Source organism: Oryzias melastigma, linkage group LG24 (genome assembly GCF_002922805.2).
Source record: "Oryzias melastigma strain HK-1 linkage group LG24, ASM292280v2, whole genome shotgun sequence".
Classification (NCBI taxonomy): domain Eukaryota; kingdom Metazoa; phylum Chordata; class Actinopteri; order Beloniformes; family Adrianichthyidae; genus Oryzias; species Oryzias melastigma.
The window spans coordinates 21,725,028-21,742,237 of NC_050535.1; the positions used below are offsets into that span (position 1 = coordinate 21,725,028).

At 42.6% G+C, this 17,210-nt stretch overlaps 1 protein-coding gene across 1 annotated transcript in view; it reads right to left on the reverse strand.

The window, feature by feature from the left end:
- The window catches only part of bach2b (BTB and CNC homology 1, basic leucine zipper transcription factor 2b), a gene marked incomplete at its 5' end in the record, with an annotated part of 81,042 nt that overhangs the window by 5,646 nt on the left and 58,186 nt on the right, over positions 1-17,210 (reverse strand). The window contains 2 exon segments of the mRNA XM_024291099.2: positions 528-734; positions 12,756-14,231. Of these exon segments, the coding sequence (XP_024146867.1) occupies positions 528-734; positions 12,756-14,231 (1,683 nt within the window).

Sequence of the window (17,210 nt, forward strand, 5' to 3'; positions counted from 1 at the left end):
AGTGAGCTTCATCTTAGCATGCTATCAACTTCCCCTACAGCAAGATAGCGATTTTTGATGTATCAAGCTAGCGAGCTTCGCTGTATCACGCTAGAGAGCCGTATGTCCACCAGGTGGCTGGCTAGCATAGCCCGCCTACCCACTGAGTGTCCACTTGAGTCAACGTGGACAAACCTCTTCAGGACCCACATTTTCTACTCACTTTTATACCATATGGGGCCCACCTGGCTTTGCTGTCTGGGTTATAAACCCAAACATGGAGACATGATTACTGATGTTTTTGTAGAACTCTCCACAGTAAATAAACCTGATTTCTTAACATCATCTGTGTCTTCATACACTCTAGAGAGATATCCACAGACATGGTTCTTTATAGCGATCATCTTAAAACATTAGCTGGTAGCTCCTCCCACATGCGGCCGCAGCGTCAGGATTAGGAATACTTTTTTTGACAGACGACGAGCAGCGAAGTTGTCGTGCGAATCGTGTTCGGTGATGACAGTGACTGCTGGAGACACTCCACTCACCAGCTTTCGGATCTCACACTCCAGGTTCAGGATGCAGTCCAGCTTCCTCTTGCGGCAGCGCTGCGCGGCGATGCGGTTCTTACTCCTCCGCCTCACGTCGTGGATGAACTCTAGCTGCTCCGAAGACAGTTTGTGCATTTTCACCAACATTTGGAAGTCGTTCCTTGGAAGATTCGTGATTTGATCTACAGGGAAGGGAAGTTTCACCTGGAGGTAAGAAGAAGAAGAGCAACCATTGAGGTGTGGAGCAGAGATTAGGATTTGAGAGGAACTTCAGAGAGAATAGATCCTTAGAATAAACTGAAACTGTCAAAACCTGAAAATAAGACAACATATGATAGATTTAACAGATTTGATTTAAAATTAACATTTTTAAGATATCAGCTCTTTAAGAAAAACTTCATATTTTCATAAAGGAAAAAAATTTGTAAACCCCCCCCAAAAATTTCCAAAAAATAATTTAGTTTCTAGTTCATCACAATATTATTTCGGGGTCAAGCTGCTGCACCATAACCCAGCTACTGTTGTGCGGGGCAGGATACACCCGGGACGGGTCGTCAGACTATTGCAGGGCTCAAAAATCCCTTCTGAGCTTGTAGCCCACCCGGGTAATTTCACGTCAGAAAAAAGCTCTTCTTCCAGCAGCATTTTGTTGTCTGGGCCTGATTCACAACAGTGCCGACTGAAAAAATAAAAAAAATACATTTTAATCTTAATTTTCTTTATATATATCTAATGCCACAAGAATGTGTCAAAACACAAAAACACAATATTCATTGCTCTTTAACTCCAGGCTTTTATTTTTGTCACATTTTTCATATTAAATTAACCTGTATTTACATTTAAAAAAAATATATTTTCATTGTGTATAAAGTTGTGCTTCAACACCTGATAATATTAAACAGATTTTAAATGTGTTTTTTGTTACGGCCATGCACGCAACTAGCAAATTATGATTAACCAGTTAATATTTATTAACGAAAATTAATCACACCTGCCGGAGCAGCAGTCCTTCGCTTTGCCTTGGCAGTGCAGTCATCTATAGCGTGCATTAAAACTATTTTCCCCCACTTATACTATAGTTATTTAAACAAAAGAATAATAATATTCAGTTGGTTTTTAGTATCTTATTATTTTTTGGTTTAGGTCACTTTCTCACAAAAAGCGTACTATCTGATCCAGGGTCCAGCATGTTGTCACAGTAACATGACAAGCATCGCGGAGGTGTATAAATGCAGATCGTCATATGTTGAACAGAGTTTCAGTTCAGAGAGAATGTTCAGCTCTTCTAGAAGACGGAAGAAAACGTTTTTTAAAACAGCTTGTACAGTGATACATAGAAGGGGTCCCCAAACTTCGGCCCGTGGCCCGGATCTGGTCCTCCTCCACATTTGGCCCGGCCTCCCAAACTGTTTTGACTAAATTAGACATTTTTCCTTTTTTTTGGCTAATTTGGCATTTAGATAATATTTCAGCTACATGCTAGCTGTTTTGGCTAATTTAGATTTTTTTTTTTAATTTTTTTGGCTAATTTGGCACTTCAGCGTTTTCAGCTATCAGCTTCAGTGTTTCTAGCGATCAATTTAAGCATCTTCAGCTATTAATCTGTTGCAAGTAATGGTATATATCTAGTTTTAAAATGTATTAGTATTAATTACAGAACTGAATTATTTAAAACTTATGAGTGGCTTTCTGGAAAACCGCAAATGTTTACATTTAGCCTACAAACCGTCCATGAACCCCATTAGAGAAGAAAATAGTTACGTGGCCTTAGAAGAAAAAGCGGGGGCCCTGATATAGAGCAATGATCCGAATTTTTGTTTTTAGGTCTGCAGGTTTGTTTCTTCTGGCTGTACGTCAGCATCTTTGTTTTCTTGGAGTAAAACTGCAGACAAAAGTCTTCAGGGTTCTGCTCATCTGCTCATTGATGTGTTTTTGTCTGACCAAATGACACTTTTGTGATATCTGAGTTAACACTTGATAAATGTAAACATTTCAGACAATAACAATGAAGGAAAAATTCCTGTTTTTGTTCAAAAGCCATTAAATTTACCTAGTAAAACATGGTGTTAAATCACGAAACAAAAGTGTGATTAATGTGATATATTTTTTCATCAATTGGCAGCCTTGATAGTAAATGTACAGTTTTGTGTTTAAATTTCATTTGGGATTATTTGCATATTATGAGTGGTCGGCAAATACTGTAGCTAAAAAAAACAACAACAAAAAAACAGAATTGAGATAAATCGTCATTAATTTTTTCCCAGGTTTACAATTTAATTGATTCCAGATTTTAGTCTTTGTTGAACTTCCTGCTAAAGAACTTTTCACATTTTCACCACTAGATGGCAGAAGAGCTCCTCAAAGCTCTCGCTCCACATGAAGCACAAAGGTTGATCTGAGAAAAGTGTCCTGAAGCCCCTGGAAGTGTGCCAGCCCAACAGACTGGGGTGGGGGTGGGGGTGGGGGGTGATAGTGAGCCATCGACTCGTTAACCTGATTCAAGTCAGTGCCAGGTGATTTCTGGGGGTGTGAATGTCTGCAGCCGTGGTGCGCAGGAACAAAGGAACTGTTGGGGTGCAGCTGAAGCCCCGATCAGCCCCCCCTCCCTGACAGCTTGTGAAGGTTGCGGGTTTCTCCTTTGAGTCTGGAGAACGGGTGAAGTCAGCCTGTCTCCCCCAGGTGATGGCAAACCTTATGATAAGCACATCACAGGCAGATCCACCCCAGCTGTATCAGCCTGCACCAGGGAGCTGTAGCTGCAGGCGGTGGGGGGGGCGGCGGCGGCGGGATGAGGAACAACAAAGAGCCAGAGGAAGACAGCTACAGTCCCTTCCTGTGGCGGCCCCGCCGCGGCGCAGGAAGTCAAACAAAGAGGAGAAAGTGGGGCATCCCTGCCCCTCCCCACCTGACTGCTACCAGAGCGGGGACAGGTGTACCCCCCCCGAGACCCTCAGCTGCCTTTCTCTGCCACGTCCGGCGGCGCACTCCGGCAGCGACTCGAGACGCGGTCTTTACTGGGGAGGTCGGAGTGTCCCGGTGAGGGACAGAGCTCCAGTTTCCTCATTAGGAGTCCTCACCCGAGCTCCACATCAGCATGCAGACGCATGAATAAATGATGTCCTTCAAGGCCACACTCCTTTGGGGGTGGGGGGCATGCTCACATAAAGACGAGCAGAAGATGACTCAGTTTGTGAGACAATCAACCCAGAAACAGGGGATTCCCCGGACCTGTCGGGTCAAAACAGAACCCGCCCTCCAGCCTCACCCTCTGGGTCGTCCTGCTGAGGAAAGGGGGGGTTGGAGCCAGAACTGGGGCTCATGACAACAAGCTCCCCGGAACTTAATGAAGTCTCATTTTGAGGTCAGGCACTAAAAATCTGTGTTTGCTGGTTGGAGAAGAGCTGAGCGTCCTGTGGAGATCCAAACGTTAAATTAACTTTCTATTTCTAGTTTATTTGCGAATTTCAATTTGTGCAGTGCTGTTTTAACTAATTTTTATTTATTATTTCATTATAATATAAAATATTCTCATAAGATTTATATCTGTGTACAGGTTTTTCACCTTTCTGGGTTGATCACAACAATTCTCACTAACTCTAATTGGAAAAAATAAATTACCATTCTGATATCAGAGTCCAAATAAAAGAATGGAAGACAAATGATTGAGTCCCGAGTCACAAGTGGAGTCCTGCTGGTATTTCCTCCATGTGATCCCTTCCCCTTCAAGTGGGGTAAAAGAACTAGACAATACCATTACAACTGTTCTGCTAAGAAAAAATAAGTAAAAATTTGAAATTGTGACTTTAAAATTGTGAATCGAATCGTGGCTTGACTGAATCGTTACATCCCTACAAAAAAGCAAAATAGAAATACTAATTGTGTTTTTTTAATGCAACAAACACATGCATTTATGTATTTATAGGTCAAATATTTGCAGCTCTTAGAACAGAATTTTAGGGGTTTTAAAACATTAATTAAAAAAAAGTTTTTTAATTGATTGTGACTCACAAACCTGCATCACTTATTAGGTGTCTTTGGCAAATTATTAAATATTTTGGGGGAATTTAGAATAACTTCTAAAACATTTAAATGTGACTCGAGTCTGCAGCCGGGTCACATCAGGACCAGATTAGCTCCTCTGGTCTTGTGCAGATCCAGCAGACCTGTGCACTTCCTGCTACACGCTCTGTGACTGTAAAAGCAGCGAATGAGCTGATGTTTCAGGACGGCTTCCTCAGATCAATATTTGCTCCTCTGTGACCAGACTTGACACGAGAATGAGCTGACGCCTACGCTCAGGCTGATGCCGCAGCAGAGCCGGGTGGTGACTGACAGACTGCACTCTCATCCTTCACACAAACAGGTGAAGCCCCAAACATTTGCAGTAGGTCTGAAAGTGAAACATAAAGGGGTTGCAAGCTCTCTGCTCCTAAAATAACAACTTCTGCTTCCTGTGAAAACAACTAAAGAATTTCCTTCTAGAGACGTGTGAGAGCACAAAGACTCACAACAACTACACAAGCAAAGAGCTAAAAGTCCTCACTTCTCATTTGGAAATTCATAAAACAATGTTTCCTATTCAGAATGTTTAAGATTCTACAGAAATATATTTTTTTAACAAAAGCTCTGCTGTTTTTTGCTCTTTGTGTGATGTTTTAAGTCCAGATTTTAGTGTTTAACCTTTTTAATCCCAGATGGTGTGAGTTTCTCACGTCTTTAGTTCTCCTAAATAAAGTATCAGCAGCAGTAATGGATCTGATCTAAATAGAGTAAATCTCTTTTTCCCTAAAAGATGGAGTTTTAAAGCATACTTCTATTAAAAATCATGCTAGTGAATAACTGAAATACGGATCAAGACTTTCAGTTGTGTTTCTCCACTTGTTGTATGGTTGTTTGCTGAAAAGTCATTGAGATTTTGGGTTTAGCTGGAGGTTCTGATTCAGTCTGAGATAAGAGATGATGTTTTAGACAAAAGAAATGAGAGGTAAAGACCAATGAGTGAATGGATCTGTTGTCAAAGCGTCTCCAGTGGTCTTTAAATGATAACTTTGCTGTTTTTTGACAAAAAAAATAAAAAAGTGTGCTGTTTTCTAGGACACCTCTAGGTCACCTCTGAGCCGTGGCCGGGACGTTGGCATTAGGGCTGGGAATCACTGGGTACCCCAGCCAGCAAACCCAAGTGGGCCCCATGTGGTTAAAAAGCTGGCGGAAAATGTGGCCCCGATTGGGTTCGTCCGCCGTTTCCGTGGTGACCCCACCTGTGTTTGTCCCTATGCGCTCCGCTGCCCAGAGACCGGCCGCCTGGGCGACTCTGCTAGCTCTGCCAGCCCCCGGGCAGCCAAGCTAGCTGCGCTGTCCACCAGACGGATGGCTCACTACAATAGCTAGCCCACCACTGAGTGTCCACTTAAGCCAATGTGGGCAAAGACAGGTGGGGCCACCACGGAAACTGAGGACAAACCCATTTGTGACCCACATTTTCTGATACTTTTAAACCAAATTTGACCACTTCCCTTTGCTGGCTGGACCCATTTATTTATTTTAGCTTGAACACAATTATAATGAACAACATGTGTCTTATTTGGTTGACACTTTGGTGCAACTTTGCTGAAATCAGTATTATTATTTCTTTGGCAATCATTGATGTCAACTGAATTGGAATTATCTGTAAAATTCAATGTTAACAATAGTAAACATGAACAGCTGTGCCACTGCTTAATGCAGAATTGTTGTAAACAACAGAACAAAAATGGAATAATTCAAGTGTCAGGTGTATTGGTGGCGTATCTACCTCCAAAGGAACGTCTCACCAAAGGATGATGAATATAACGTTTTACAGCCTCTAATTGACATGGATCGACCCCGCCCCACTTCCCCTTCCCGTCCTGAGAAATGTCAGTTTACATGTTCTCCTGTGACATCACAAATACAATCATTTTCAAAAGGCATATTTTGGTCTGCTGTTGAACGACTTGAATAAAGAAATACTCAAAAAGGAAATTCATTTTCTTTATCTTTGTATGTTCTCCATAATGAGAAACATGCTATAAAGACATGTTAAAACACATAAAGCCAAGGCACAGGCCATAAAACACCATTTTTACTGGAGTGGGTCTTCAACTGTGATGCAGATATGGTTTTTGTTAGTTACATGAATAATTTCTTTATTTACTTTTAACGTTTTACATTATTAGATAGTATTTCACTAAATAAAATATGTTGAGAAAATAAATAAAAACTTTAAGTTAATAAAGTTTAAGTTAATCTTGAACCAAACTAGGATTCTAGGATCGCTATCCTGTATGTTTGAGAAGAACCGTCTCATCCACGTGTGCCATAACTCAACATTGACCCAGCTGATGACGGTTCTGGGTCACGTTTGGCCCAAATAAAGCCAGAAACTCTCCGGCTCTGGATTTGCTATCATTTCATCCCCAAACAGCTGTTTGAGGATCCAGTTTGATGTGGGCTGAAGGAGCCCAGGTTAGGCCTGCATGTTTCACAGCGTCATTCTTTAGAGTCCTAACTGCAGCGCGGATCTCCTGTGACTCATAACTAGGTGACTGGGCTTCAGACCGACTGGCCTGGACCTGAACAACTTCCTTCCTCTTTGGGATTCATTGTCTGGAGTCCACAGGTTGCAGTTATTTTTACCCCGACTGTGGCTGAGCGAACAGCTGGGGAAGACTGAGTCACACGGAGGAACACGAGCCTAACTGCTAGAAACGTTTCATGAGACAAAAACCTGCTCCAAGCAGGAGAACATCTAGAGGGGACCAAAAGTTTGGGCTCCTCAGGTCAAATGTTAGATTATTGTGCATAAAGAAGCCAAAGAAAGATAGAAAAATCATCTAAAGGCATCAGACGTAAAAAAAAAAAAAATACTGTATTTCCATAATTTACCCTTTCAAAATAATAGAAAACAAAATAATGACGTGTGCAAAAGTTTGGGCACCTGCAGAATTGATAGTATGCTCCGCCCCCTTTGGAAAAGCTGAGACCTGACGGTGTCATGGATTGTTCCCAATCATCGTTTGCACAGACAGGTGATTTCAATCTGAAAGATTCTAAATAATCTAAGTCATGTGACCTTGCTCCACCAATAAGACTGAAACTGAAAACAGTCTGTAAGAAGATAGCAAAGAGTTTTCAGATGTTAACATCATCTGTTCAGAATGTCATTAAGAAATGTCAGTAAACAGGAAGAGTGGAAGTTAAAGATCTGGAAGATCAAGAAAACTGCTGCAGGATTGTGGGAAACACAAGTCTAAATCTGGGTTTGACTGCATGATCCTCCAGAAAGACCTGCAGACTCTGGAGTCGTTCTGCACTGTTCTACTGCCAGAGAGACTTGTTCAAATAATGAAGAGTCATCAGAAGAAAACCTCAAAATTCAATGTTTGAAGTTCACAGATGAACATAGAAACAAGCCTGATGCACTTGGAACCAGTTTTGTGGACCGACCCGGTTCAAATGGAACCGCAATGAGCAAAGGTCTGTTTGGAGAAGAAAGGGTCCAGAGTTTAACTGTTAAGCATGGGGGTGGATCAATCATGCTTTGGGCAGAGGAAACATTTCACCAGTAGAAGGAAGGATGGATTCCATTTTTCACACGAACCTGTAGGACTGGGTTGATAAAATCAATTAATCGATTTGAATCGATTTAAGCCCAATAGATCAATAATCAATTCATAAAAATATAGATTGATTTAGCACATAAAGCTAAACTCAACTAGCTTGATGCTAACGTTTCATAGAATTTCCCATAGGACAGCTGATGCTAACACTCTGTCGATCTAAACATTCATTACTGACTAAATGAACATCTTTATAAACTCAGACATGAATTTTCCAAACTCTTTTAAATAAATATTTTTAAAATAACCATGCATAATCCAAAACACAATTTTTCTCTCATTCTTTCTTCTTCTGGAATAAGGTGTACTCCTACAGCGCGATCACCACCTAGTGTCCAAACTGAAACGTCCTCCAGGAGAAGCAGAACAATGTTTCCAATGTTAATGATCTGAACATTTTAGTTAGAACTTCTCCTTTAGAGAATCCATGTAACACTGGATGATATTAACTATCTCATTATTTCACTGATACATTTACAGTATGTGAACTGGATCAGATTAATATATTCAAATCATGTAGTAGATTATTAATGTATTAAAATGTGTGTAAATGTGTAAACTCAAGATTGAATTGAATCAAGAGGATCGAAAGAATAAAAAAAAAATCTGAATTGAATCGATCCAGGCTCCAGTGAATCAAATCAAATCCTTTCTGTAAATTATTATTGATACCCAGCCCTAATAACTTGTGAATAAGTTGAAGTTGAAGAGAGGATGGCTTCTTCAAATGGATAATGGTCCTAAACACACCTCCAAATCCACGCCGTTTTACGTTAAGAGGCAGAGAGGTTTTCAGTGACCTTCCCAATCACCTGACCTCAACATGACTGAAATCAAATTTATAAGAGGAGGCTTCTTTTCTGGTTGCTATGGAAACAACAACATTTACCTTGACATCTAGACACCAAAACTGCTGGATGTTGTTTTTATTCCCCAAAGTGAGAGAAAATCATATGGTTGCTTTGGAGGAATTCCTTTCATTGAGGTTATTGTGAAGTAGCTGCTGTAAAGCGTTTCACGGCTCGGAGCTGTCGGACGCTGCATGCCGTCATTCAGGAAGAATCTTATCGGCGAGCCTTGATAGTGAGTGAAAAGCTGGCAGATAACACTGTGACTCAACACAGTGACAGCATGTGTAGCAGGGCAGCATGTGCACACTAAACAGAGTAATCACACAAAGGGGGGACAAAGGGAAAGGAAATGCTTTTCTTCAGCCTTTCTCTGTTGATCTGGCTCGTGCTTTTGTCACACATTCAGCAGATTCCTCCTGAAATCCAGCTGCCCATCCCCACTTGATATTCCATCTATGTCGGAGCTGCACAGCTAAAATCTTTCCACGGAAAACCATAATCCTGTCATGTAGGTCCAACTCTTGCAACATAGCGCTTGCTCTGTGAATCTGGTCTCCATGGTAACACACCCATATCTCCCTGCATCCCTCCCCCAGCAGCCCTCTCCACCAAGAAAATCATTTAGCCCACACCTCCAGCAAATGTCTGTAGATGTGGTATCACAAGAGTCTGCAGGAGGCAGGGGTCAAAAGTTCACGCTCTGACACGTCGAGGTCTGCAGGAGCGTGCACCAACGCCCCGCCATAGATAATTTAGAGACTCAGAGCAGGGAAAACAGAGGGGTCTGAACTGCTGCATGAAGGGAAATCATCAGCAGGAGCCGGAGATGCTGATTTCTAAGAAGAAAGGGAAAAAGCTGCTGTGGTGGACGTGGATACACCGATCGGAGCTGATCTTTATCCTACAAACGAAAACAGTCTGTTCTGCAGAGCTCAGACCGTCTGTGGATTAGAGGGGACGATTACAGGATTGATGCCGTTCCTCACTATCAGCTCTGTGGAGCTGAGTTCACTGAGAGCGACTGAACGCATATCACTCTAACCAATTAAACTTTACGACCACATTACTGCTGTGATCACTGTGTGGCGCTCCACAGACCAGGCTCCGCCCTCAGCAAGAAAAGCTCTCATAGTCATGGTCAGTTTTTGTTTCACCTCAGCAGGTGATTTCAACCTGAACTGGAACTTTGGATCCGTTCTGACAGGTTATGGAAGAAAACTCTTCTAAAAATTCCAAATAAACTTACTCACGGTTAAAATTTTCAACAAAATGCCAATATTTAAACCTATAATGACAAAAAGTATTTTGACAAAAACCTTCCAAAATAAAAGAAAAAAAACATGCTCTTCTCACCAATTAAACAGTTTTTGTGATATAATTGAGATGCAATCGTTTAACAACTGGAATGACTGTAAGTTAAAGAACATTTTGTTGATTAACCATCAGAAACATCAGCAGGCAGCTTTAGATCGAACCAGAACAAACCCAAGATCATTTTCAAAGCATCCAAAAGTTGTCCTGACTTTCTGCTGTTGTTTAAAATCTGCATATTTATTTAAGAGACATTATCCATTATCAAGATCCATTTCTGGATTCAAAGAATATCCCAATGAGGAGCTGCAGCTGTCCTGCACAGGAGAAAGCCTCTTCTCCATAACGGACTTGCGCTGCCGTCAAGAGACGATTGTATGGCAAGCTAAAGAGACCAAAAACCAATTATTATTTTAAATATCTAAATGTTCCCACAGTTAGTTTCAATAAAACAATTAATACCCAACTGTTTTTATCTGTTTTATTTATGATTTAATTTGGACATTAGGAGGGTGGGATGAGAACATTTGTATTTTAAGGGAACTCCAGATAGATTTGGTGTTTTCAACACCATTTTTAAGCATTCTTTTCTCTCAGTTTTTATAGATTTGGTCTCAAGACATGTAAATGTAATCAGAAACGACATGTTTTAGCATTTTATTTGTGCTCAAAGTTTAAATGTGTTTTGTTTTAATAAATAGGCCTCATTGACCAAAAGTTTTGATGTTGCATATATAAATATTGTGTGTTGTGAAGTACTTTATATGCTTACCGAATATATGATTTGAAGCGTTTCCAAAAATTAATTTAGCTTTCATATTGTTGTTTATGTCGTTGTTTTTTTTTGTTTTTAACTTTTTACTGATCTGAAAAATTACGTGAACCCTAAAACCGTGACACGATCCGAACCGTGAGTTTTGTGATCCGTTACACCCCTAGAGAAAAATAAACTAACCAGGATTTCCTCAGCGCTGAATCTCCGTCCAGCGAGAGGACTGAGAAATGTGTCGCATGAAAGACCGCCTGCCCGCTGTCACGTTGGTGTCCGATTCCTTCTGACAGAGGCTGGGTGGATCCACTAACTGGAGCCACCAGCCCAGCGTCGCCACCCCTGGCGGGTGAATTTACCCCACGGCTCCAGTTCAGTGATAAGTCTCGGTGGCTGCGGGCTTTAAAGCGGACACAGCACTGAGCCTTTTCCCCCGTCTGCGGGACCATGGGGACCGGCGCGACTGTCAACAGAGCTGCATTGTTTTTTAGTGGGCTACGACCGTGTCACACTGTCCCGCACAGGGACCGGCCCATATAAAGCAGGTGCTGGCAGTCTGGGGCAATGTCGGCTACCCTCTGACCCGAGGAGTCTAACAGTTTGTGTAAATCTCAGTCTGTGTGTAGATTTGAATAAAATCATAACCATGCATCAGTTATACATTGTGTTTCCTATATAATAACGTTTTTTTTTATAAAAAAGTTTGAAATGTTCATTTGTTGCACTTTGCAAAAAAAACAATATTAACATGACCTAGGAATTATTTCTCTGATGATCAGAGTTTTTTCCTTTTTAAAATCGGACCATTTTATGGTCATTTTACTGTGTGTGCCAAGAATTGTCTCATTGTTTTAATATCAGTCCAATATGTTGTCACTCTTCACCTCATTAGGTTTAACCTTTTAGCCCAAGCTAGCAAGTGCAACAATCGCAGAAAATTATATTCAGACAGAAAAAGTGAAGCAGAACCAGTGAGGACCAGAGTATCCACTCTAAGTGAAAAAAAAAATCCACTTTTTAAGCCCAGTTTACCTCCAGATGTCACACCAGCATTGTAGCATCCAGCATTGCTAGTTGCAACCCAGCAAGCAAGGCTTAGTGGGCCCCACATGGTTTAAAAGTGGGTTGGAAATGTGGGTTCTAAATAGGTTTGTCCACAGTTTCTGTGGTGACCCCACCTGTGTTTGCCCACATAGGCTTAAATGGGGGCTCCATGGATAGCTCAATACAGCAGAGCTTGCTACAGCAGAGCTCGCTAGCACAGTGCGATGTCCACGGGGTGGCTAGCTAGCGTAGCGAGCTACCCACTGAGTGCCCACTTAAGTCAATGTGGGCAAACACAGGTGGGGTCACCACAGAAACTGTGGACAAACCTATTTGTGGTCCACATTTTCTGGCACTTTTAAACCATATGGGGCCCACTTGGCCTTGCTGGCTGGGTATTGATTGATTTCTCAGTTGACTTATGGTGGAATAGAAAAGTAAAAAAAATAAAGTGAAAAAGTCAACAAATCAACATCCCCTACATTTACAGGATTCTGCTCTGCCACTTTAGTTTTCTCATCTTCAGTGACTGGTATGAGAACAACATTTTTTAGTAGAGGAGTGACAGTATGTGCATGTGGCGTGCATGTGGTGTGCACAGGGTTGCACTCACCTCTGGCCCTTGGTCCTGGGCGTGGCAGGACTCGCTGTCTCCCTCTGAAAAGGAGCCTGATTCGTCGCTGGAGTTGGTGCCGTATGACTGCTCACATTTGATCTTGGGTCGCACCTGGTTAAAAAGAGAGTCCCCGCCCACACTTTGCTCCTGCTGGTCCACGTTGAGGCAGCGTGCCACGTTGGAGCAAGGCGAGGAGGAGAACTCGAACTGGGGCAGGCTGCAGGGGGAGCCCCCGCTGCCGTCCTCCGCGTAGGAGTACGAGGAGCAGGAGCTGGAGGTCCTGGTGCGAGTCTCGCAGGGCGGCGAGCGTGGGCACACTTTGATTGGCACTGGGCAGCTGGTGTTGGGCCTCGGACGGCATAGGACTGGGGGTTCAGAGGAAGCGGCGCTGGGGGAGTAGGTCTGGGAGTTGGGGAGGGACTGGCTGGCTCCAGCCCACAGGCCCTTCGACATGTGCTCAGAGAGCTCCATCTCCAAGGAGTTCCCACCGGGGTAGGAATGCGCTGGTGTTCCCAGACGGTTGCAGGCCCCTGAGGAAAATATGACACTGCGGCGGTCCAGTTCCACTTCCTGTTTGCAAACCAAATTGCAAGATGCCGACTTTAGGGCCAACCCTGCAGGGAAACCGTCCACCTCTTTCGGGGAAGTTACAGACACTGCCAGCTCCCCAGAGAAAGCCTTGAAGTCTTTTTTAAGATCTCCCTGAGAGTTTCCTTTGTCCTGCGGGCAGACGAGTCTGTTGGCGAATAGCTGCTGCGACGTGTTGGACAGACCGGGGAGGTCCACCCCTTTCTTAAAGAAGGCTCTGAGGCAGGATGGGGATTTGGTTCTCTGGGTTCTTTCCAGAGATATGGGGGTGTCCATCTCCATGGCAGTCACACTGTCCACCTCCGTGACATCCTGCTCGTCTCCTGACAGGCACAATGAAACAGCCTCTTCCTCTGCCTGCGGTTCCACCTTTATCTGTGCTACTGGCAGCCTGCCCTGAGCCGGCGCCACCCCGCCAACGCCGCTCTCCTTTAATGTGCTTGGAAAACCTGAGGTACTGGTGTGTGACGAGGTGTCGTTATTGTGCTTGTTGCAAGCCCACTGGTATTTCCTGTACTTGGGGCATCGAGGCAGGTCTGACGCGCTGTGCCGCTCAAAGTCCGTGAAGTTGGCGGGCATGGTCCCCGCCAGCCGGTCATCGTCGGGGTGTCGGAAGGAGGCGAGGGCGGAGGCGGGCCTTTCTGCCTCCGACTGCATGCTCTCGTCTTCGGAGTTGTTGGCCTCCGCCGCCCCCTTGTGACACAGCAGCAGGCTGTCCTCCTCCCTTCGCAGCTGAGCTTCCAGGAAGCGGAAGCAGGAGTCCTCCAGGTTGTGCATGCGCAGGAACTCTGCACAGCGGATGACCTCCTGAATGTTGTCTCTGCTGAGTAACAGCTTAGCGGTGTAGGCAAACTGCAACAATGGGGCGAATCCCCTGGCAGTGACCTGCAAAAAAACACAGGGAAATTGCCAGCATTACCATCAGCATTGTAATTGTTCAGAGCACTTGTGGGGAGACAGACAGACAGCTCCAACCAGCAACAGCAAACAGTGGAAAGAACAGCTTAATCTTCGGATCAGCGCAGCACTTTCTAAAGCTGCCAGTCAGAGGAGTGAGGGAGCTGTTCATTCAGGGGAATCAACTCTAAACAGCCTCATCGACAGTGAACTGAAGGAAGGTTTTAACTAAAGGTTGTGACTTTTGAGTCCCTTAACACAGAAACATTGAGGTTTGGTGTCATTCATTTCAGTTTGTGATTGGTTTATGCAAATATCTCAAATTTAAAGCATACATTGTCTTAAAGCAGATGGTAGTAACAATTAAATATCCGTGTGATACTGCTGTTTAAGTTTACCTTTGAGCTCTTAAGTATTTTATTGTGATTTTTATGTTTCATGCACCTCATTACCTTTCAAAAAAAAAAGTGTTTTTAATATTTTAAAAATGTATTTTTTAAGCAGTTTGACACATCCGTACACTATAACTTTTAGCTGTAATTTTACCTATTTTTGCAGGCCATTTAAAATCAAACAACATGGTTGGTATTTTTTTTAATTCCCCAATTTTTTAAAGCTAATTTATTTATAATTAAGATAACTTTTGGGTTTTTTGTTTGGATTTTTGGTTTTATCGAACAACAAAAACGTTTTTAGCTCTTTTGAAATGTGACTTAGAATGCATGTATTCAATTTCTTGTTCGACATTATGTATTTTTTTTAGATCTTATAGTCTATCTATCTATCTATCTGTCTGTCTGTCTGTCTGTGTATATAATCTATACATATACAAATATGTATAGATTATATATATATAGAGAGAGAGATAGAGAGAGATAATAGATTAACATAAAGGCTGTTAAAAATGCAAACATTTACAGTGTAAGCATATACATTTATATGTATATAATCTATACATTTGCATATGTATATGTATAGATTATATACATATACATATGCCTCTGCATATATGTATATAATCTATATATATATATATATATATATATATATATATATATATGAGAGAGAGAGAGATAAGTAATATACATAAAGTCTTTTAAAAATACAAACATTTACTGTGTAAGCAGTACATTCTTAGAAATTCAACAGATTCTTAGAAAGTAGAGAATAAGTAATTTCTCATAATTTCAATGCCATAAAATTTATTTTTAACTCTGTAGCCACAAGGGGGACCGAGTCTGGCTCTTCCTGTGCCGGTCCCCAGCCCAGAATGTGTGAATCAGCGAAAGCCAACAACCGCACAGCAGTGGGTCCGCAATGTGGCCTCATGCTGTAATTTTAAATTCATAATACTTAATAAAACAAAGAATGAAAACACTATGAAGCTGCCCATTTGCCACCAGCTTGGACAAACAAAGGTGAAATGCTGCTTGTGTGTCGGCTCCTGTTTTTGTTGTCTTCTAATGCTTCACATCTAACATTACCCCACAGCCTCACTTTTATGTCAGCAGCCTGAGCTCTCTGCTCAAGTGCTTGTTGAGCCTGACAGTTTGTAAGACCCTTAACTAATCCTTGTAGTGGCCATGTGGCGCGGGACGGTGGAGGGAAGCCTACTATTTAGACTTAATGACAGATAATTAGGTAAACTCCTGAAGCTGCAGAGTTACAGGCGGCGCTCTGCCTCTGCAGTCACAGAGCTCAGAGGAGAAAGGAGACCAAAAGCTGGCTCGTCTGGCGCTCACAGATTAGCAGGAGATCCACGTTAACCCGGGTTCATGACTTCACTCGGGCTCCATCAGCCAATCCCCACACAATCACAGCCTTAAAGCTGAGCGCTGACAGACCGCTGATCGACGGTCATTGTGCCGGTTCGACCATTTCCATTGGACTTCAGTTGGAGGACACGAATAAGCAGACAATGCAAAAGATGTTGAACTTTCAGACATCTTCTCAACAGACTTTCATCAACAATGTGGCACCAATGCCCAAAACTACATTATGAAATTTGATTCAACATTGATTCAGCATGCAGGCTGGTTCATGGGATGGGTTTTAGAGTCTCAGCACATGATGATTCTGGAATTTCCAAAGCAGATGCTACAGCAGAATGTTTTCAAGTCATCTGGGTGCTGGAACTGACATCGCCACGGTTACAAGTGAACCTATCCCTGATCTTGATCATTCCTACCCAGCCAGCAAGGCCAAGTGGTTCAAAATACGGTTTAAAAGTGGCAGAAAATGTGGACCCTGATTGGGTTCGTCTGCAGTTTTTGTAGCCCACATTGGGTGGGGACTTAGTGGGTTGGCTCACTATGTTAACCAGCTTCCCAGTGGACACTGTAGCATTTCAGCGAGTGTCGCTGTCGCATGCTAGTGAGCTCTTTAGCCAGCTACCAAGTTCCACTGTAGCATGCTAGCGAGCTCCGCTGCAGCATGCTAGCGAGTTCTTCTTTAGCATGCTGTTGAGTTCTGCTGTAGTGAGCTAGCGTGCTCTGCTGTGGCATGTTAGCGAGCTTCCCTGTATTGAGCTAGCAAGCGCCACCGTAGCGAGCTAGCGAGCGTCACTCTAGTGAGCTAGCGAGCTCTGCTGTATTGAGCTATAGCTATATCTATAGCTGTCCACCAGGTGACTATATATATATGGATATATATATGGATATAGTTTATTCTGAAAGGGTTAAGAAAATCATGGTTTGGCCCCTTTAAAAGTAAAAGAATTAAGATAAAATGGACCCGGTAAAAACAAAATAGCTTGTTGGTGTTTTCAGCCCCATGATAATTCCTCAAACCTGATTCTCTGGATTAAATCTGACTATTGGGGGTCTTTGAGGTTTCTTGCAGGAAGACACATTTTAGCTTTTCCACATTTAGTGCAATAGTTATTGCATTGCTTTCTACAGTTTGTGGGATTCTTTCCTCTTAGAACCCAACATCTGCAGTAATCTTCGCTTTTTTTTTTTTTTTTTT